General features: G+C 36.6%; 1 protein-coding gene across 1 annotated transcript in view; it reads left to right on the top strand.

Moving 5' to 3' along the window:
- Positions 1–23,472, top strand: part of hmcn2 (hemicentin 2) — a 91,915-nt gene that overhangs the window by 23,466 nt on the left and 44,977 nt on the right. The window contains exons 17-30 of the mRNA XM_084087153.1: positions 3,311–3,406; positions 3,491–3,618; positions 3,713–3,857; positions 4,952–5,064; positions 5,599–5,758; positions 5,854–6,013; positions 11,348–11,475; positions 11,914–12,159; positions 12,421–12,504; positions 18,806–19,003; positions 20,571–20,701; positions 21,197–21,344; positions 21,570–21,696; positions 21,784–21,941. Coding sequence (XP_083943279.1) covers positions 3,311–3,406; positions 3,491–3,618; positions 3,713–3,857; positions 4,952–5,064; positions 5,599–5,758; positions 5,854–6,013; positions 11,348–11,475; positions 11,914–12,159; positions 12,421–12,504; positions 18,806–19,003; positions 20,571–20,701; positions 21,197–21,344; positions 21,570–21,696; positions 21,784–21,941 — 2,022 coding nt within the window. The remainder of the gene's footprint in view (positions 1–3,310; positions 3,407–3,490; positions 3,619–3,712; positions 3,858–4,951; positions 5,065–5,598; positions 5,759–5,853; positions 6,014–11,347; positions 11,476–11,913; positions 12,160–12,420; positions 12,505–18,805; positions 19,004–20,570; positions 20,702–21,196; positions 21,345–21,569; positions 21,697–21,783; positions 21,942–23,472) is intronic.

Genomic DNA, 23,472 nt, shown 5'->3' with positions numbered 1-23,472 from the left:
TTGCTTGCCAAGTAGCAAGTGCACTCATGCTATCTTGCAACCTTCCAATGCTCAGGGTAAGTGACCCAGAGTCTCCCATTCTCAGGGGACTTGTCCTCACAATGGGAATTGGTCCCTTCAGCCGAAGATGACCTTTTTTTTCCCCCGACCCCAGGAACCAATCGTCCAACCACAAGCAGGGCGGAGGAGTCCAACTCAAGCCCGATGCTCTTGGCCACCAGGACAATCATGGCTGCCAACTTGACGTCAGCCTCAGACTGGGTTATCACACCCGAGGGTGGAAGCCCAGGCGAGTCATTCACCTCTGAAGGCATAAGCCCACCCTCCGATGCTGCGATTGACTGCTCATCTTCCTCTCGAGCCCCAAATGAGATATTAAGTTCAGCCTCAGGGTGGAACCTCCTAACTCATCCAGAAACTCGACCGGGAGACACGAACATGCTGAAGAACGAAGCCCATGGGATTCACCTGCCGGAAACTCTCCCATTGTAACCAACGTATCGCCCTTAGTGCACGCCACCATGGCCTCATACCCAAAGGTAGAAGGACCAGTGAGAGCACGAACAAATGCTACAAATAATGCTACTAATATTTAGTGCAATATCTTCTAAACTCAGGTGATATTTATATTTATATTTATATTTATATTTATTCATACTATTCAAAATACTGTAAATATGTTCATAATCTGTAAATGTTTATTCTGACTAAACCCAACTGTGACCTTATACTTTTATACTATTTTCATATTTTTATATTTTTATTCTTAGAATTTTTATTACTATGTTTCTTGTTGTATTTGTATATGTGCACTGGAAGCTTGAGTACCAAGAACAATTCCTTGGCAATAAAGCTCTTTCAGATTCTGATTCTGATTCTGAAATGCTGTCTCAACGTGAGCACGGCCCAGACACTGAAAACAGCAATCGTGGCCGTCTGAGGGAGAGAGAAATTGACCGCCCCCAGAAGAACACGGACGGAACGACATCTTTACAATGACGCGATCCTCCATGTAGCTCTTTCAGAGGAAGTTGCTCTTTTTGCAAGGAAATTGCCTCTTTTAGACCACCACTGAAGCACCCAGGGGAGCTCCTTGCACTTATATGTGCTCTTTGATCCAGCAGCGTGTGGATGCGAATGGATTCACTTCTCTCAGCTTGAGAGATGCGATGCTTCAGCTCCAAAGAACAAATCTGAATGAGTGGAGCACGCCAGCCTCTTTTTATACCCGGATATCCGGGAAGTGGCCGGCATGAAAGTTCCACTTGCTTCATTGGCCTTTTTAAATACGTCAGAGGTGTTTGGGGCTCCCAAGAGTGACTCCTAATGTCAGTCTCGACACAACAGCAAAGTGACTGACAGATAGGTAACTTTGAACAAGCATTCAATTAATGTTACTGGAAGAATGTTTGTTCATAACTTTAAGAGAACATTACCAGAACATTTGCCAAAGTTCTGAGAATGTTCCCTGTTAGCTGGGCTGTTCCTGTCTGCCTTTGAGAGTGTGTGCGTTTATACAGGCCTGAAAACTTGAGATCATTCTTACTCACATAGCGCTGCATATACACATAACACACACATACTTGCAAACAAATGTAATGCCACATGTAACATTGATTTATACTATTTAAAACTATTTCAACAGCTACCACTGTGTGCAAATGACTATTGTGTAAATTTCACACATGCAAAGTGTTGCACAATATTCATTACAACAGTTTTGTTGTTTCAAATAAGCTGTATATAAAGTGTGTGCGGAATGGTCTCAAACAAGAGTGGATAACAGATGAAGTCAGAACTGTCATCACAATGGAATTAATAGCTGGGTTGTAAATAGAAGCAAATCAACAATGCCATAAATTCTCTGTTTAGTCCAAAATTCCCAAGAGTTGAACGAGTTTTGAACAAATCTAAAAACTCAAATGGTTAATATCTCTAACAAGCTTGCAAATGTGTGTCATCAACAAGCATTAATCATAATAGATGGCTACCACTTTTAAATTCAAGACATCATCTGTAACATTCATTTTTATAGAACCATAAGGTAGAAAACTGTCGTGAAATAAAATTAGGAATGCACCAATTTTAAAATTCTATCCAAAACAAAAATATCATGATGATGACTGATAAATGGCAGATAACTGAATTTTTAACCATGGTTCCCTGAATAAATTTATTTTGTATAAATACATTAAAAATACATCACTAAAAACTAAAATCAGTTGATACTCATTTTGAGACTTGCTAAAGATTAATAATTAACTGTTATTACATTTAATAATAATTAAAAAATACATGTAATATTTGTTGAGTCTCAGAATGAATATCAATTGGTTTTAGTTTTTAGTGTTTTATTTTTAATGTATTTATACAAAATAAGAATGCAGTTTATCAGTCATATGCCATAACATGAAAATAATTAAATTAATAATTAAATAATTTTAAAATGAATAAAATTTAATAATAATATTATACATTATAAAATGTAAAACATATTCTAAAGAAATTCATGTAATAATAATGATTTTTATCGCTGTTGTTTATTGTTAATAATGTTAATTTGTGTTAATAATTATATTTAAGTGAATGTTAGATTTTGACAAAGGTAACCTCAATGTAAAAATACTAATAATTAAATGTAATAATAATGTTCTTAATACTATAAATTATAAAATAAATAAAATTAAATGTAATCAAAATATTTTATAAGATTATAAAAAGATTAAATTAAATAATAATAATGTTTTATTGTTAATTATGTTACTTTGTGTATATATATTAAAGTGAGTGTTAAATGACCAGTGGTTTAAAATTGGGAAAATGTGCATCCATAATTTAAGTATCCATTTTGTTATTGGTTACTACATATCCCTTGATAAATCTCTAATATCAGAAGACAACTGATATGGTTACTGTATTATTGTGCATCTCTCTTACAAATGATCGGCTTTATCTGTAAAATAACATGATTTCAAAATGAGTTGTCATGAAATCTGATAGGTTGTGGCTTATTATTTGTGTGTTTTGTTAAATTAGTAACATTGTTGACTGATTGTTTTGTGTTGTTTGTATTCTTTGATACTAAGGTCAAGATGACACTTTATTAATGAAGTAAAACCATTACCAAAAACAAAAACACACAAACACATCCATATGTGAGCTGATTACTGATATCACATCTCTTTCACATAATTAAGCCGTAATTAAGCTTAATGGTTTGATAATGACTAAAGTATGAAATTAGATGTTTATGAGATCCATTACAAAAGAGTCTTTTATGTTCTAATCAGCATTGCTCTGATCCCTCCAGGTGTTTGGGTTGATGATGAAGGTGTTTATGTTTGCGAGGCCAAAAACCAGTTTGGATCCATCAAGGCACTAACCAGAGTCACTGTTACTGGCTTAGGTATGGAAATGTGTTGTTCTCCTCATCAATATCACAAATAATGTGACCATAAAGTCTCACTGTAATTATCTGTCCTGTTTACAGAACCACCGTTATTAGTTCAAGGTGCACCAGCTGTCACAGCGATGACCGGTCAGCCTTTGAACCTTCCCTGTACGTTATTAGATGGAATTCCTCTTCCTGAGAGAGTCTGGACGCACAATGGAAAACAAGTGAGTAATGAGAGAGTGCGAAATTGAAATGACCAGAAAATGTATGTGTTGAGTTCATGCTTATGTTTTTATTGTATGATCATCCTGTCTCCAGGTGCGTGTTGGTGGAAGAGTCTTTCTAAGGAGTGACGGCAGTCTACATGTGGACAGAACTGTACCTGATGATGCGGGGACATATGTGTGCACCGCTATCAATGTAGCAGGATCAGCTAATATTACCGTCACAGTGGAAGTTCAATGTTAGTGGGCAGGACATTTTTATAATTGAGTATAATTGATTTTAATTTTTTTTCACTGTCCAGATTTAGTGAACAGCGTGGTGATAACAAGGCAGGAATGAAATAACAGAGGAAGAACGATGCACAGCTTTATGCAGTAATGTGCTTTTTTTCAGAGATTAAATGAAACAATACATCAGTTTCAAATAATCTCAAGTAATTTGTAGTTTAACTACTTAATGCTTAGATACTTTAATGAATTATTATTATAAAAATTTGTCAAAGGTTTTGCTTTTTTTTTTTACTTTTCATAACAAAAAACTTGATAACACTGTTCTATATAACAATTAATATAATAACTATATTGTATAATAACAATTCTCACCGAAGGTGCAAAAGCATACTTGAGAAATTCACAATTGAAAACCGAGTTAATAATTAATATTATTGAAATAATAATCATAAAGATTTAAATCAGACAGACGCTGATTAAAGGGAATTGATTAAAACAGAAAGAAAGAAAGAAAGAAATACAAATGAGGGCTTACCAAACGTATGCTTAAATCAGCAAATTTGATCAGCAGTTTTGTCTGTTTACCAGTAAATATATATATATATATACATAATAAACTTGTTTTCAGAGAATAAATCGTTTTTTTATTATTTTCTTTTCCCACTGGCATAAACGTAAAAACATTATTGAGGTTTATACATAATACAATTAAGTATGTATTCTCTGTAAACAAATTATTTTAAATATTTTTATTGAAAAACATACAAAAATACTGATTAATAAAATGATTTTTTTGTTGCAGAGTTCAGATGAATATACATACATTTACAGCTGTATATATTCTATTTATTTATGGCTAAACAAGTCCCATTTTAAGCGTGTTTTTATTTTTACTGGAAAACAAAAACACATATTAAGAATTTTTTGCATTACAGTAACTCATGTGGTCCCTAATGAAGCTGAAATAGGTGCTAATATTAGAGTTTCATATTTAGAAGTGATAAGCTGGATTCCTTGTGAAGTATCTTTGGCGAAGTTCTAATTGTGAACCGCTGGTTGTTAAGGCCTTGTGAACAGCTGCTGTTCTGACCTACTTTTCCAGCCCCTCCTGATATCAAGGCTGGTCCCCTGCACTACACAGCCAACGAGGGCACACCCATCTCCCTGTCCTGTGAACCAAGTGGCATCCCCAAACCCACAATCGTCTGGTCCAAGGTACATCACCCTGATCACTTTACTTTGGCCCCTATTTTCATTAATAGTGCTTCTGGCTGTGTCACCATCCCAGCAGTGACAGATAGTAACTGATTGCATTGTGTGAAACAGTTAGCTGGAATAATTTAGCCTAATGGAAGCAGGAGAAATGCTGATGCAGCCCATTCGTCCTTGATGCATTGCTTTCCCAATTGCCTTTCAAACGGATGTAAGCTCACGTCCGCCTGCCCCTGTCATGGGAAGTTAAGTTTTCCACCGCTGTTTCACAACACGATAGATTGGGAGTGTATTGTCCGCAGTATCCACTGTAGGCATGTAAATTGCTATTCTGGTCACATGAAAGAAGGTCTGCTAAAGCCATCTTGTTTCAGAGCAAAAAGGGGATGGGGGATATGCATGAGGAATGCCTGATTCCTGGTAACCTGAGAAGCCGCTTCAAAGGTTTTGGACAGGATGTGCATTCCAATCTTCCCTTCAGACCAGCATGCTTGTTTCAAGGTGTTCAGGTTATCTTCCATATCCTTCTCTCCCCAGGGTCGAGATCCCTCAAACAGGCCTGTATCAGCACCTCTTGAGGCAGCTGATGGGAGTCTGTACATCCCCAGTCCCAGGGCAGAAGATGCAGGAGTCTATATCTGCACTGCCACCAGTGCAGTGGGCTACACCAGCAGAGAGATGCATCTGAGTGTCAACAGTGAGGAATCTCATGAATAGAAGTCGTGTTTGATGATTTACTCAAAAACAAATTGCTTTTTAAGAATTTTCTAACTGAGTCTCTCATTTCGATAGGCAAACCACGAATTGTTGGTGTTGATGGGTCAAAGGCGACAGTTAAAATGGCAGCTGAGGTTGGATCAGAAGTCATCCTTCCATGTGAAGTTCAAGGAAGTCCTACACCTCTGGTGACTTGGAGCAGAAATGGGCAGCCCATACCTCCTGTTACGGCCTGGTAAGATCATAATAACCAATCCTGTCACACACCATATTCATTACATTAATTGACAAAGGTAATTATAACATTCAGACTTATTATAGACTCTAAACTTTTGAACTGTAGTGTATTTTTTCCACATTTTCTCATTTAACCCACCTATTGTCCTGAAATACTGAGCACACTTGTCACATTTGACTCATTAAAATTAGTTAAAAAGTTTCATTGATGTGCCTAAACATTCACCCTAATTAGTTCATCAAAACAATTTAATTCTGACATGATTTATTCACCCTCCTTTCAAACCTGTATGACTTTCTTATTACTTTACTCAAATTATTACCCAAAGTGTGTAATAATAGAAAAAAAATATTTAGGTACAAAATTGTGAAAGGAAATGTTAAACAATTCTGACACAGTTTGGACACAAAGCTGCCTGCTTTTCTGTATGTTCTAATATTTTATTTAAAGATTTGCAAAAAAAACCCTAGTTAACATGCTGAAAGGCTAAAGGCCAAATGTGATGGAAGTGCTCCTTAATTGTGTTTCTAACTCTTGACAATGTCACAAAACCCGGTTCACAAAGCCAAAAATGATGTGGTATTTTTAACCGAAATCATTTGCACGGTATTTGCTTTTAGAGCAGTGTTATACTACATAATAAATGGCAAAAATGTGTCCTGATGAGTGATGAAGTTTTCTTGCTGAGAAAAAATGGGCCCTGATGTGGTGATGTAGCCATCTATAAAAGGCTTCAGCTGTGTCAAAATTCACCCCAGCTGACTTCTCTTACCTCATTCTAACTCCCCTGGACAAGAACAAGAGCCAGCTAGGCTTCAACAAGAGCCACTGGTGCTCTGTTACAAAGGAGACACATTAGATTTCACCCTGATGGACTGATGCTTTGCATTTATTTGGCTTAAGTTAAAACCAATTCATCTGCAAGCATCTTGTCTCAGCATTTCATGTTTGAGAGTGTTGGAGTGTTTTTAATTGTATACAGAAGTACAATGATGTAACATAGGAAAGTAAATGGAGATAAGACTGTCTCATACTAGCTACAGTTGACATTTTGCCTGCTTTTAAATGAATATTTCGGGTTCAATACAAGTTTAGTTTAATCAACAGCATTTGGGTTACAAAAATCTGGGTTATATGAGGCACTCACAACATTACAAAGTACTCACTGTTTAAATAGTATAGACATAAGACATAAACAATATGCATGTTAACATAATTTTAGTGAGAAAAAAACACATACTAACCTTTTCTGTGCAAGGTTATATCAGTTATGATTATCTGGACTCACTTATCTTTAGTTTTATTTTCATGGACTTCCAGTTTGTTGTCATCAGTCACATATTTCTTTGTCTTTGTTTCCCGCCATTTATCTGTTCCCATGAACACTAATCTTCCACCACAGCTGCACATCATTTAGTTCGATACCTCTGTGTATTTAGTTCCGTTCAGTCTTTAATTGTCGGTTGTTGTTTGTGTGTGCGTTACACGCGCTATTATGTTTGCTACCTTCTAGTATCTAGTTTAATAAAACCTTGTTTGTTTTATACCATCTTCATCCTCTTCATCCTTGTGACAATATCCAATTTTACAACTTTGTTGCCTTGATTACATAAATGTAAACCCTAAAACAATAATTTAAAATGATGACATGTCAGAAATTAATATTTTGTAAATAAAGTGGATTAAGACATAAAACTGAGGTTAAAATACTGGAGTCACATGGATTACTTCAATGATGTCTTTACTTTTACTTTCTGGGGCTTAAAAGTAGTTGTTGTGTAGGCTGTCAAGGGACAGAAAGCTCTCAGATTTCATTAAAAAGATCTTCATTTGTGTTCTGAAGATGAACATAATAAAATTTTTTGGGTGAACTAACCCTATAAACAGCTTTACAGCTCAAACAATACACGAGTGAGTAAATCTTTATTGTCCTTTCACAGGGCAATTTTGCAGAATCACATATGATTCAATTCACAAACATAAAAGACACAAATAGACACAACCCTCTACAATGCGAGTAAATCACTCGCGTATGGGACCGAATTTCATGAGAGGGGTCTTAAAAAGTCTTTAATTAGCCAATGGCTAGTAAATTGTATGATTACATTCACCTGTAATTGAGTTAAATAAGTTTAATGCAGATATCATTTCATTGCCTGATGAGCTTTACATGTATGCATGATGTGTACATTATCAGTATTGGATCTTTGCATTATGTCTTAAATTGACAGCAGCCTAATATTCTACTCAATATACTGCTCTCTGTGATTTTAATGTTAATCAAACAACAGACTCATTGCAAAAAGAATCACTTAATGCTCTTGACTGAACTTTCGTCACATTTACCATTGCTCAGTGAAATTTCGCTGGCGAAATATAGTCATTCTAGCTGCAATCTGGACTTTTGCGTGAGGGCGAAAAGTTCCCCATGCAGATTTTTCAACAGTTTCAAGTTGGTCACATGATTTTTTCCTCTTTGAACAACAGAAAGCATCTTGGTTAGAAAGTAACTTATTTGTGAGCTACATCTCTACACTGTTAACAATGGAAAATTTTGCATGCACTGGGGTTAAAAAAAATTTTGCATGCAAAATTTTGCTGACATTTACTTATGTGATCACACCTTAACTATTGTGCCCAGATTATTCCTGTAATGGTTTCAGCTTTATCAAATTAAGATCTGACCAAAAACCTGTAAGAGCATGTGTTGGAGAAAAGTTTTTTTTTAACCCCAGTCATTATGAAGGTCCTGTGGACTCACATCTATCAATCGTTAGAGGTGCAAGGTTTAAAATCACTTGGGGTTCAATGGAAAACAGATGTAAAGTTCATTACGTCGAAGTTGATGTATTTCCGAAACGGTAAACTGATGATGACAGTGGGGCTAGAGGTATAGGGATCAGAATTAGAGCATGCTGGGGTTTTTTAGATAGAGCTGAAGAATGTTGATGGCATTAGTCAGAGGGATGCAGCAGACAGGTATTGCAAGGATGAATGGATGACAGCTTTAGGATTAGGTAATAGGGTCTGTCTGTAAAAGTTGGGAATTACTGGAACATTAAGGCACTGTTCCTGGTAAGACAAGGTATCAGACCTGTGAATGTGTATGTGTGTGTTTTGAGTGATAGTCACATAGGAAGAAGTGTAGCCTGCATAATGTTTGAGTCTCCAGGAGCTTCCTGTCTCATAAAACAGCATGTCAACGTCTCAGTCTGCCTGACGAGAATAACACGCCACTCCAGAGACATCTGCCACACAGGAAAGAAGATTATGTGTGGAAAGTGTGTTTAATCTAGAATCGGGTGGCTGTGGCGATGTCAGGGGGCACCAGTGCTTGCTTTAACCTTAAAGTTTGGAGCTTTAACTGTGTGAACTGCTTGAAAAAAATTTCTCTTTCTCTTTCTCTCTTGATTCCGTAACCGGAACTCCTGATTACCCTAATTACCCATAGTCCAAATCTGCCAGCACGCACATGTGTTTCTACAGGCTGGTTCAGACTGCCCCAACATGGTGTACATACTGATCCATCCAGAATCTGCTGTTTGTTGGAATTTGCTGGGGGAGTTTGAACTAATCTAAAAATAAAATGTTGTATATTGTCGTGTAACCACATATATTTAAGAAGGTAAATCTAAATCTAAATCTTTTTTGTCATACATGTTTTAGGTGCCAGTTGTAAAAATGCACAAATTGCAAATGCAATGCATTTCATACTACATTTTCAAGTTGCCAATCATAATGGTTTGTAAAAAAAAAAAAAAAAAGAATGAAAGAAAGAAACAATCACTCCAAAACTGATGCTATTTTAGAAATATTCACTGTACATTTTCAAGATGGCAGCCATAATGCTTTGTAAAAAAAAAAAAAAGAAATAATAATAATATTAATAATAAACTTTATTTTATATAGCGCCTTTAAATGTTACTTCTCTGTCGTCTCAAAGTTAAGGGAATAGTCAGAAGGCCGGAGTCAGAGGAGCGAAGATCACGCCTTGGAGTGTAAACAGTTAAGAGCTCAAATAAAGAAACAGTCACTCCAAAACTGATGCTATTTCAGAAATATTCATTATAAATATTCAAGTTGGCAGACATAATGCCTTGTACAGAAAGAATGAAAGAGAAAGTCAGAAATCTCCTCTAGACTAATGCTTAGTCTAGCATAGAATCAGAAATTATTAAAACAAAGATCTGATTTTTTAAAAATCATAAATGCTTCATTATAATAAATGCGTTTTTCACATGATAATGTGTAGTCTGTGTAAAGCCAATCTTGGGTACAGATCTTGACTGTGATCCACTATTTAGTGACCTTGGTGATCTACTGTTTAGTGACCTCATTAGTCCACATGTGCAAGACTGAATGTGAGAAAAATTGTGGGAGGTGGAGTAGTTTGTCCCAAATGGGGTTTGTTGAATATAGTAGCTTGTAATTTTCTTTCAGATTTATTTGTTGTATTTGTATTTAGGTTACCATAATAAAGTTGCTAAGCAAATGTTCAAAAGACTGCAGTCCAAATGAAACCAAGCTGATTTTCTCAATTGGTTTCAATTGTGCAAGTTAGAAAGCTGTGTGCATATACACAAGTCCACACATTCATATACAGAACACTTACATTGCGTCCCAATGTGCATAGTATCCATCCTTAATAGTATGTGAGATTAGAATAAGTGTGTTCCAAAGAATAGTATGTTTAAAAGAGTATGCCAAAAGTCCAAGTGAGTCCAAGTCCATATTGCCCACAACCCATTGCGCTTGAGAGGTGGATTAAAGGGATACTTCACCGATTAGCATTAAGCTTTGTATCAGTAAAAACCCGGTAGTATTTTCGAATGACCGTGCTTCCTTCCCTCATGTCCCCCTGAGACGAGAGATTTCTGTATTGTGTGTCTGGAAAAAAACCTCAGATGATGCAAAAATCATCATTTTGCGTCATCGGAGGCTTTTTTGGCCAGAGGCTAGAGACTACAGCCAGTAGTAGGAGCTAGTTCCACATGTTTTCAACCCGCCCATAGGGGGTGGGATCTCACGATAAAGCAGCGATGTGGAGGGTTTTTAAAGTGACAAGATGATTGACAGGCCGGTTTACGTTGACATGATGCACGTAACTATGTAACTAGCAATTTTATGATGTGATAGTATGTCCCAAAGCTTATCTACTCCTCTGCTACACACTCAAAAGTATGCACTTTTTCTTCACAAAAAGAGTACATATTTTTGGGGCGTAGTATAAGTAGTCCAATTGGGATGCAACATTATTCTTTAACAGAAATGCTCACTCTAAAACATAACTTCTGTGACTTCAGAGCCTGACCTTTGATTCTTCTTACGCAGGTTCACCGTTCTGCCGTCTGGTTCTCTGAAGATTAGTGATGTCAGGCTGATAGACAGTAAATTCTACACCTGTTCTGCTGCTAACCCAGCTGGCAACATCTCACTCACCTACAATTTGCAAGTACAAGGTACAATCCAAAAATCTCAAGATTTATCTGTGGAAAAACCTTCAAAATAAATGAAACGGATTAATGAAAGAAATCACAGAATCACATAAAAAGATATCACCAGAAAAATATTAAACAGCATATTCGAATGGTTCATCAAAGGTATAAATTACATATATATAATAATATAACATAAAATAACACTTATTTTAAATTGTAATAATATTTCACAATATTTCTGTTTTACTGCACTTTTGATTAAATAAATGCAGCTTTGGTGAGCATACAGAGGCTTCTTTAAAAAATCTTACTGAACTCAAACTTCTGGACGGTAGTGTATAAAAACACCATGGTACCTTTTGTATAGTGTGGCCTGTGTAGAAATGTATTAATTCCCTGATATAAACAAACTACCAAACAATGAAGAAACCAGACTTTTAACTTTTTTTATCCTTACAGCTAAACCAAGGATTCAGCCAGCACCTACATCTCTTAAAGCTCTGATTGGCCAGACAGTGGTGTTGCCATGTGTGGTCCAAGGAGAGCCGAGCCCTCAGATCACCTGGTTTCACAACAGACTTCTTGTGGGCAGTGACAGGATGCTGAAGATCCATGCGGTCCAGCGCTCGGACAGCGGGACCTACAGCTGTGTAGCCAAGAATAGTGCTGGAGAAGATACCATTGAGATCGTCCTGGAAGTGTTAGGTACATCTGTTGTGCATAACTATGAACATTTGTCATTGTACAAATAACTCTTTGCACATCAAAACATTTTAGGAAGGCAATAAATCATTATCCCTAGCCAATCTAAATGATGACTAAACATGACTTATATGCATGTGTAAGCATCACCAGTGGATATGGAAACAAATCCCTGTGTTCCTGTGCTATCCTCTTTGACCCTTAAGTTGACCTTTGGCTTTGTGTCTTTTATCTTAACCTTGTGAACTGTGTATGTGGTTACAGAGGGCCCCTATTTTGAGACAAATGGAGAGACCATCATTGAGAGTGTGGCTAACAGCAGAGTGGTCATCCCTTGCCCTGCACGAGGTAGGTCATGAAGAGACCAGCATAACATAAACTAGGTCATCACCTGCATGTGATTTTGGTTTTCGGATATATTTCTGTACATGTTAATGTTTGGTTTATTATCATTTTGGAAGTCAAAAGAGTATTCTAAAAGACTAAATGCAATTCAAACATGAGTTGTTGGTGGTCTAAGTTTGTTTAACAAGTGAAACATCTTTTGTCAACCAGCTTTACTAGCTTTTTTAATTTTGCTGCTGAATAAGCGTGACTGCACTCGTTCACCAGCAAGACCAGCACCAAACCATCATAAACCACCTCAACCAGCAGTGAACATAGGTTTATGTAAAAAAAAATCAGCTTTTATTTCCATTACTTTTGGCTCAGCTGCAGAATGTATCATATATTAAATACAAAATAGATCTGAAATTGAGGTGAGCTTATAGACAAACATGCTATATGCATGCTATGGAAACATGCTGCAAATTCAAATAATATAAAAACATTTTATGTATGTATGTGTGGATATATATATATATATATATATATATATATATATATATATATATATATATATAAAATACTCTTTTGAAATTTCTATTTATTCTAGATAGATAGATAGATAGATATGACGAAGAACTGTATTGTCACGTGAGTGTGATCGCGATAGAGATGATAATGAAAAACAAACAGATGTTTTGTTAGTTTTTGGCAGAGTATCCAAAGCACGAGCTGTAAAGGCACAGCGCTATTCTGGATAGGGGCGGAGAGCAGCAGCTCATTTGCATTTAAAGTTACATGCACAAAAATGGCATGTTTTTGCTTCAACTCAAAAATGTGCGTTTGTAACATGGTATAATAATTGATTATTTTGAGCTGAAACTTCACAGACACATTCTTGGCACACCTGATAAAGGGGCATAATTGGTCCCCTTTAATTTATTTGAAAAACAAACAAAACAAAAAAACACAATGACCCCAAACTTTTGAACAGTAGTGTATATAAATCATTTTAGCAATTGATGTAGTAACAATAATTCAAGCAAGCAAATAAAGGAATACTAATTCTAAAAATAAAATGTCTGTAGTCTGCTGTACTTATAATTAGCTTTAAGTAAACAAATATGTGTGTGTGTGTGTGTGTGTGTGTGTGTGTGTGTGAGAGAGGGAGTGATGTGATAAAAGCTGTACTGAAAGCTGTCTTGGTTTCTTTGGGAGTCTTTTTTTTTTTTTTTTCTGCTGTCTCTTACCATATGGTCTCTTTTTTCAGCGCAGCCTCATTTTGGCTGCTGGTGACATCCTCTTTCGGTAACACTTTGTACAGGTTTAACAACTCAATTCACATAAAAAGACCTGGAGAGGAAGTCAAATGCCTTCACTTGCTTGGAGTGAGAGGTATTTGGTGTGAATTTGTGTCTGTTTATGAACTGCACTATACTGTGATATATACCCAGCTCTTCCTGTACACACTGTAAGCTAATAGGTGTTGTTTTGATGGAAACCTGCCATGGCAACCCTGCATGTCGCGGATATGACATGATGTGGATGTGTGTGTGTGTGTGTGTGTGTGTGTGTGTGTGAGCAGCAGCTGGAACACTACTCTTCTCCTCTGTCTCTGTGGGCAACATCTGCTTTCCTGAATGAGATGGCCCACTGGGAGAGGAATCCTAATTAGGGACTGTTGCAGGCGGAGAGGAGGAGGGCTAAGAGCGAGAGTACAGGGTCTGATGGGTCATTTTTACAGCTAGAAAAGAGGCGGTTATCAGTCTGTCTTGAATCAGAACAAAGATTGTCAAGTCATCCTTACTATTAATTGGAATTTGTGCCAAATTGCTGTTTGTTTTCCTGCATTTGTGCTGTATCTGTAATGTTGTTATGGTGACTGAGAATTTCAGACATCTGTGTTGCTCTTAATGAGAGGTACTTAATACAGATATGACAGTAAATACGTGCAAATGGCTGTGCTGTCTTGCATGTTTGGTGGCAGATGACGGAAAACATTATGCTTAGGAGAATGTGTCTGTCTGTGAAATAAGATGACATGCCGAATAATCACACTTCACAGGAAAATAGCAAACCAAACACAACAGTCGATTTGAACTTATTGTGTTATGAGCAGGGTTATTAGCGTTAACTAAAAAACTTAAATCAAAACCATAAAAAAACATTTTGGTAACTCTTTATATTAGAATGTATATTACTAGGATATTGGCTGTTTATTAGTACTTTTAAAGCACATATTAATACCTTATCCATTTAGTTTAACTAAAATAATAAAACTAAAATAGAAATTATTAAAAACTATATAGAATTATTTTAAAGAGATCGTTCAGAAATCAGGATTCTTTGATGAATAGAAAGTTCAAAAGAACAACATTTATTGAAACAGAAATTTCATTGTCACTTTTGATCAATTTAATGCATCCATGTTGAATAAAATGATTGCTTGAAAAAAGTCTTACACCAAACCCCAAATCTTTTATTTTCTTTTGTGCTTTTTAGCATTTTAATTAAGGTTATGTTACCAAATTTAAATCATTTTAAGAATGCCCCCATAGTGGTTGAGAACCACCGCTCTAGTATCATAATGATTTGTATATGTTTGGAAATAATCATTATTTTTGCAATTCTGTTTGATGCTTTTAGTGGCCCTTAAATGATTATTTTTTAAACATATTTATACAAAACATGCATACTGGTTTGTTGTAATAGAATGTCTCAATCCTGCAGGTGTGTAAGACATTTAAAATGTGCCTAAAAGGAGTAGGAGTGAGGAAGTCTGTCCTTTTCAGACCGATCCATTTAATCTGGCTCGCACTGAAAGACATGACCCCACCCAAGGAACGCACATAAGCCTCTTTTTATAACGCGCATCATTTGAAGTATTGTTTGAGAGATTTCTGACAAATAAACTGTTCCTAATGTTATCCTGTAATGTAAACGGGACCAGCTGCACATCATTCTTTAAGTCACAAAAACAATCAATCCAAACATTATGACTGTAAACATCTGCTCTGCATCTTCCCTCCACTTCTGATTGGCTTGTTGTTCAGGAAAAAAAAATTGACTTATTGTATACAGTGTACCTAAAAGCATTTGGACAATTAAGATACACTTAAAATGTATGAAAGTCTTTGAATTACGTAATAAAATATTACACCAAGTGACATTTATACGATCGCACAAACACACTTTTGAAGTAAAATACTTCACCAAAAAAAAGATTGTAAGAAAGTGAAGATAAAAAGTATTTATACACTTTGTAGTTGTCAAACAATGATCAAGTTCATAGTTAATGTGACAAACTACACCTGTGCTTACTCTGATAAGACACCTGTGTGAATTTGACCTTAGTTGGCACCAGTTGGTTACAAGTTATTTCAAACAAAGTTGGTTCTGAGAAAAGCTCCAGCATCATTTATTTGCAAACCCTGGTGAAAAAAAAAGCTAAGTATACTTGCAGCCAGGCTAATTATCAGTATACTTCAAGTGTGTTAATGATTAGTTAACTTGAAGTGTGCTATTTTGAAACACTAATTTTGTACTAAGTATATTTTAGTTGTAATTAAATTGTAGTAAAGCATAAATTTAAGTGTATTAGTGTACTTTTGTGTACTAAATTGGACCAACTTCAAGTATACTTAGTATACTTTAAGTATATGCCTGTGTAGGGACTGATTACATGCTTGATTAGTGATATTAAAGTGTACTTTATTTGTGTTACATGTACATTACAAATTCATTACGAGTGTCTTCGAAGTATTTTTGGCATTTTCGCCTTTTATTAGGATAGGACAGTAGCTAGACAGGAAGTGAGGTGGGAGATAGAGAGGGGGGGGATGGGATCAGGAAAGGTCCACGAGCCGGGACTCGAACTTCAGGTCTCCCAAAGCACGTCGGCACACTTGCCCACAAGGATATCATGGTGTGATACTGTATATTTGAGTAAAAAGTATAGGCACATTAATACCTTTGACTTATTCCAAATACTACAAATTGCATACTTTGTCTTCAATAACAAATGTACATTATTAGACAAATAAAACTTATAGTAGCTATACTTTGTACAAAATACTATTGTATACTGTTGTACTATTGTATTTTGAAAGTATACTTTCAATGCATTGTTACAATGATCATTTCCAGCACACAGTTAAAATATACCTAAAATATATTTGTAATAAAGTGCTTTTAACTTTTAAAAAATAAACTGAATTTTCACTTCAAGTATATTTTTCTAAAATATATTTTTAGAAAATATACTAAAGTACAATTATTTTAAATGGTGTTAAATTTGTATTGTAAAAATAGGTAAAAGCATGATGCTAATATACTTTTAATATATTTAAAGAGAGTACAATTTTTGTTAGTATATTTGCAATGGACTATTGAAAAAGGGAAAATATTTCAAATACAAGAGAATGCTCACGTATAGCAAACATCTCCTCACTATCCGCTAGCTACCTGTCCCCTGAACACACTGTAAAAAAACGCGGTCTCTATAGACAGCCCAGGCTCTACAAACGGCAACAAAAACAAACTGGGCTAACCCGCACCACGGAACATAACAAACTGTTCCAGCCAATAACCGACAAGAACGATTTGGGGGTGGGGTTTGGGGGTTAGTGCGCGGATGAGGAGGAGGGAGGGTCTAGCTAGCCTCCGTTTTGTTTGACAATACTTTAAACGTCAAGCAGTGAAGTCACCCAACATCATTTAGAGCACCTTTAAACTCTCGGTTAGATTTAGTGTAGGTGGTACATTTCAAACCTTTTAGTGTCACTTACTGGACATTTCATTTGTGAATTGCTGCAATTCGCATGGCAACCAAGGTTGCCAGATTCAAGTTCATCAGATAAAACTGAACGCTCTTTTAGAGCCATTCACTCGACATTTCACTTTGAAGGTGTTGTGAAACGTGCAAGCAATGTAATGTATTTTTTCAGAAATGTTGTCACCAGCATGGTTTTCCAATGAGCCTGTGTTGTCCATACAATGAAAGTCAATAGGGACCAAAACTACACTGACTTTCATTGTATAAACAGATAAACACTGATACATTCTTTAATGTATATTCTTGTAAGTGTCACAGAAGAAAGTAAGTCACACCGGTTTGGAATGACACCGTTGTGGAATGAAGACTTTTTGGGTGAACTATCCCTTTAAAGGTGAACTAAGTAACTTTTTTACCTTAACCGAACAGCTTCGGAGTCATTGGAATAGTTATATGACTTTTTTCGGGTTGAATGGTGGTCGTCTCTCACCCCCCTATCGCCTGTGAGCGGAAAAACCACCCTTGCAACTTTGAGCCGGCGGGCTGCCGGCCACAGCGTCAGGAAGTATCGCGTGATATCAGGTCTCGCGATGTAAGAATTGTTTTATGGCAAAAAAATTGCTAAAATTCTGTCATTATTGCGCTCCCTCACGCTGTTCGAACCCGAATGAAGAAGACGTTTTAAAGAATGTCCCATCTGCTTTGATGTCATTGATCTACTAGCCTCTGGTATCTGAGTTTTTCGACAGTGTTGTCAAATATCTATTCCGAAGCTGTAGGGGGAGCTCTATAGAGAAACCTGCGAGCAAAAACCGAGAATACAGATAAAGAAATTCCCGAAACTGCATAGCCCTGCTTTAAGTTTGAAAGTTCAAACATGTCCACTCCAAATACTTTTGGACCTCTTTTTTTCTTACTATATTCCTTCCACCATTTTATAGACTCTACATGTCACATGGAAGAGTTTCATCTAAAGTGCTCTGCGTGAAACCAAACACAAGTAACCACTTCTCAGTGTCTGTCATTTCTGCTTAAATGGCTTTTGAGGAGGTTTAAGACATGACTGTAAAACAAGTACAAGGTCAAGAGCCCCTGCCCCCTGCCCCGTCACTTAAAGCTAAACCTAGTAAAGTTCATAACACATCTGTTAAAGGGGTCTTGGAGGCTGATATAGGACCTCATTGGTGTGTTTAAACTACTCCCCTTACTGTTGTCCTGAAGTCTCTAGACTTTTGTCTTTGAGCTATAAATCTTGTGTTCCCTACGCTTGATCAGTTCTCTTCTGGCACAGTGTCTGGCATGTTCACTCAGGGTGTTTCACCTTGAAGTACAGTTTGACAGGACACTGAAATTTACTGGCATCCTCTTTGTTTCTGCTCTTTGTTGTCTTGCTGTCAGATGGATGGATATCTGGTCTTATTTTTAAGCTCTGACGAGCCGTGTGTTCTGTGTGTGTGTGGGGAATTCTGATTCTGATCGATGTCTTCTCTTTCACACAGTTTCTCTCTGTCTCTCTCAATTGTTCTTTTTCTGTTGTCATCCCTTGGCTAGGGTCTCCTGCTCCTAGGGTGCGATGGTTCAAAAATGGCCTGGAGATCCATATGGAGCGATCGGAGCACGGTGTGTCTCTGGGTGATGATGGCTCTTTGGTGATTGGCTCAGCTTCAGCCAGTCACAGTGGAGACTTCAAGTGTGTGGCCACTAATGAAGCAGGATCAGTGGAGAGGAAGACCAGGCTGAAGGTTAATGGTAAGATACTTGCAGCATTTCCAGTGGCCAATAGCTTTATAATAAATTTGAAATGAATATCTATTTAGTTTTATTTAGATCGTTGATTCCCAACAAGAGCTACATGAAGCATTCCTGTCACAGGACAAAAATAATCTACTGCAAATTATAAATATAAAATCCACATTTACAAACAGTATAATATATATAAATACATTATTTATATTATAAAATGTTATTTATAAAATTAGAAATAATAAGTTTATACTAATTTATAATAGATTAACAAATTATATTGATTAGATTTTATATATAATTTAATATATTTTATATATATTTTTTTTTTAAACTTTGAATTATTAAAAATGATGAAACTGGAGTTTTTTTAGAGTAAAAAAATATGTTTGTAATGCAATTTGTTTTACAAATTTGTCTGTATGAGAGTCTTTTTCTCTTTAAAGGGTTAGTTCACCTACAAATGAAAATTATCCCATGATTTACTCACCCTCAAGCCATCCTAAGAATAGATGACTTTCTTCTTTCAGATGAACACAATCGGAGATATATTAAATAATGTCCTGGCTCTTCCAAGCTTTATAATGGCAGTGAATTACAGGATGGAACTTTGAAGCCCAAAAAAGTGCATCCATCCATCATAAAAGTGCTCCACACGGCTCCAGGGGGTTAATAAAGGCCTTCTGAAGCGAAGCGTTTGTGTAAGAAAAATAAAATATCCATATTTAAAACTTTATAAGCTAAAATAACTAGCTTCCGACAGACATCCATACGCATCGATTTACTGCGAAAGAGTAACTCCTTGACCTGACGCATGATGTATTGACGGAACGCGGAATCGCAGAGGATAGAGCAAAATAAAACACCCGTCGCGAATTAGAGGTCTAAAAAGAGAATTTTTAAAGAGAAATGTTGGAGGATATTGATATGAGAGAAGAAGAGCTTGATATTGTTACCCAGCCCTATTTGTTTGAACTGCGAGAGGCGTCAAAGCTTACGATACTCCTACATCGCATCAGGGGTTACTCTTTTGGCATAAATCGACTTGCGTAGGCCGTCTGCCTGAAGCTAGTTATTTTTGCTTATAAAGTTTTTAAAATGGATATTTTTCATACACAAACGCATCGCTTCACTTCAGAAGGCCTTTAGTAATCCCCGGAGCCATGTGGATATGTTTTATGATGGATGGATGCTTTTTTTGGGGCTTCAAAATTTCATCCTCTATTCACTGCCATTATAATGCTTGGAAGAGCCAGGTCATTGTTTAATTTATCTCCGACTGTATTCGTCTGAAAGAAGAAAGTCATATACACCTAGGATGGCTTGAGGGTAAGTAAATCATGGGGTAATTTTCATTTTTGGGTGAACTATCCCTTTAATAATATTCATGATAATACTAAATATATCCGGTATAATATATGTAGGAGCTAATTGAAACATATTTCTGGTTTTAGAGTAGGTACTTACAGTAGATTTATTTGAAGGTCTTTCATTGCTTGATTACATGCCTAATTAATTATATTAATGATGGATTAAATTATAATTAATGATTTCTGTGTCTACACAAATCTAGTTCCTCCAGAGATCCAAGACAATGGTCAGGATTTGAATCTGACGGTCACACTGAAGCAGCCCCTGACACTGGGATGTGATGCTTTCGGCACCCCAAACCCAACCATTATCTGGACTAAAGATAACAGACCTGTAGGTTTCCTCTTGTAGGGGGATTTTTCATAAACATTTCGTTATATAAATATGTAGTCATTTTATCTGACCGCAGAATGCCACAAGTGAACAATCAAAATTAAAGGGATAGTTCACCCAAAAATGACAATTTTGTCATCATTCACCCACCCTCATGTTGCTCCAAATATGCTCCGAGTTTTTTCTTCTGCTGAACACAAAAAAAAGGTATTTTGAAGAATGCTGGTATGTAACCAGACAGCTGACGGTAGTAGTATAGAAAATCAGTGGCAATCATCAACTGTCTGGTTACCATAGTTCTTCAAGATATCTTCTTTTGTGTTCAACAGAAGAAAGAAACGTTATTTTGTTCAGTTTAGTTTTGTTTTTCAATGCAACCTGAATGACTCTCCTCCAGTGTGCTGCTGGTAGCATAGTTCCACCTTGTGGCCATGAAATTCATCACAAGTCTTGGCCGCTACTCTTGTAAATCAATTACCCGCTCTGTGCTTCTAGGTACTGGAGACCCCAGGGGTGTATCTGCAGAATGGAAAAAGGCTTTTAAAGATTTATCGTGTTCAGCATGATCATGCTGGCCGCTTTTCCTGCACTGCCCAGAACTCTGCTGGGGAAGCCAGGAAGGAGTACACTATTGAAGTACAAGGTGAAATATAGATAGACAGGCATTGTAATTTAAAGTAACCTTGAGATAAATAAAACAAAGTGTTGTTAGGCAAAATAATAGACTTTGTTTTTGTCTTTAACTTGTAACATTTGACTCCCTTTAGTTTTTGTTTTGTTTTTGTTGGGTTGTTCCAATGCTGTTAGAATGACCTTAGAGTTACTCTGCCCTGTAGTTGATTTCTCATTTATTCTTATGTATATTTAGCTCCACCAGCAATTTCAGGTTCCTCAGGAGTGCAGGAACTGACCGTCATGGCGGGGCAGGAAGTGGACATGCAGTGCAGAGTTAGCGGCCGTCCACTGCCTACAGTGGAGTGGAGTCACGATGGAGAGTGAGTCAATGACGCACACACTCACATGCTCCTCTTTTCCAGCTTCTATGCTCATGTGTGCTTGTATGTACCCTCCCTCTCTCTCAGGGTTTTATCCCGTAATGGAGACCCTCATGTGGAGTTTCTGGAGAAGGGGCAGGTGCTGAGGGTGAAGTCTGTCAGGCCGAGGGATCGTGGCCTGTATCAGTGTGTGGCCAGTAACAACGCTGGGACTCAGACACGGCAGTTCAGGCTTAATGTACAAGGTAAACGGTAGGGATGGGAATCATAAGTAACTGAACGGTTTCCTACAAGTTTCTATCAACGATTCTTTTATTATGTAATTAATTCTTGCAAGCCTTAAAGGTCCCCTGAAATCAAAATGTTATTTTTTCAGCTTTTAGTATGAATATGTTATCATTAAGGTTATGAATAAGCTGGTGTGTTCCAAAACAATGACAAAATTCACATTTAGGAGATATAAGCATTCAAAATTTACAGTCTCTTACTTCCGCTAAAATGGATCACGGATTTTTATGACATCACAGCGGACTTCAGCTTCTCATCACATCTTCTGTCCAATCAAATGCTCTCTAGAATCTAACGTATCATCAGCGCTCGGATTCGCTTCCAAGGTGCTGTCAAGTACTACTTGCAGTCTGTGAGGTAAACTAAACGCTATTGGTTATTTGAAAAGGGGGAGGGGCCATTCAATATAGCCATAGCTTCCTGTTTCAGTGGAAATTACGTCAACACATCATACAAAACTACGCATTCAAAGGCACTTCAGTGGGCCTTTATACGACATAACAAATTATAAGCTATATGTTTGACTCATTAAAAAGAACTGCCGCGTAAAAGTCATTAATTCAAGAATTTGACTACACTGTTTGCACTGTATGATTCTTATTAGAGTCATTAATTTTTTAATCAGACTGCTTTGGTTGTGATGTCTGTTGATTTACTAGATGCTCATTTCCATCGAGCGGTATGGTACAGTGCAGTACAGTATGCAATTATTTCTGTTTCAATTGTCAGAAGTTGTGAATTGTAACTCTTCCGTTGGGGTACCTAGCACAGTAGTCCGGTACCTAAAGGGTGGAGCTAGACTCACTGCAGAACATTGATTGGTTGACAGAGAATCGTCACTTGTTCGTGCTATGAGGGGAATGACAACACAAGAGGCGGCATTTTTTAATATACAGTACAGTCGAAACACAATACCGTTGCAACACAATTTGTTTTGTCTTGTGAAAAAACAGCCACATGCTGAGAAGCAAGAACAAGATCAGCTGTATGTCCTCCATTGTTGTTTACTGTGTGGGTTTCTTCTTCTTCCACAACTATCAAGTAAGGGTACTGTTGGCAGATCAGGGTTTACCGTCCCGAATCGTACTGTAGCCTACTGTACTGTACCGCTTGGTGGAAACGATCCATAAAAAGAACTGAATCATAAGAGTCATTTATTCAAGAATCAGACTACACTGGTCATGCTGTATGGTTTTTATTTACTAAAAAGACCTGAATCAAGACCCGAGTCATTTAAGGATTGGACTACACTGGTCATGCCGTATGTTTTTGATAAAAAAAAAAAAAAAAAAAACTCTCATAAGAGTTATTTGTTCAAGAATCAGAATACACTGGTTGGGCTCTATTATTATTATTATTATTATTATTATTATTATTATTATATTTATTTTTTTGATTCACTAAAAAGAGCCATTTCTTTATTTAGGAAAGTTTTGTCCTCATTGTTTTCAAAACACCCACCTTGTCCTTATTATCCTCATTATCCTC

Source organism: Abramis brama (assembly GCF_963993115.1).
Source record: "Abramis brama genome assembly, chromosome: 16".
In the NCBI taxonomy this organism is placed as follows: domain Eukaryota; kingdom Metazoa; phylum Chordata; class Actinopteri; order Cypriniformes; family Leuciscidae; genus Abramis; species Abramis brama.
This window is presented reverse-complemented; position numbering and strand designations above follow the sequence as displayed.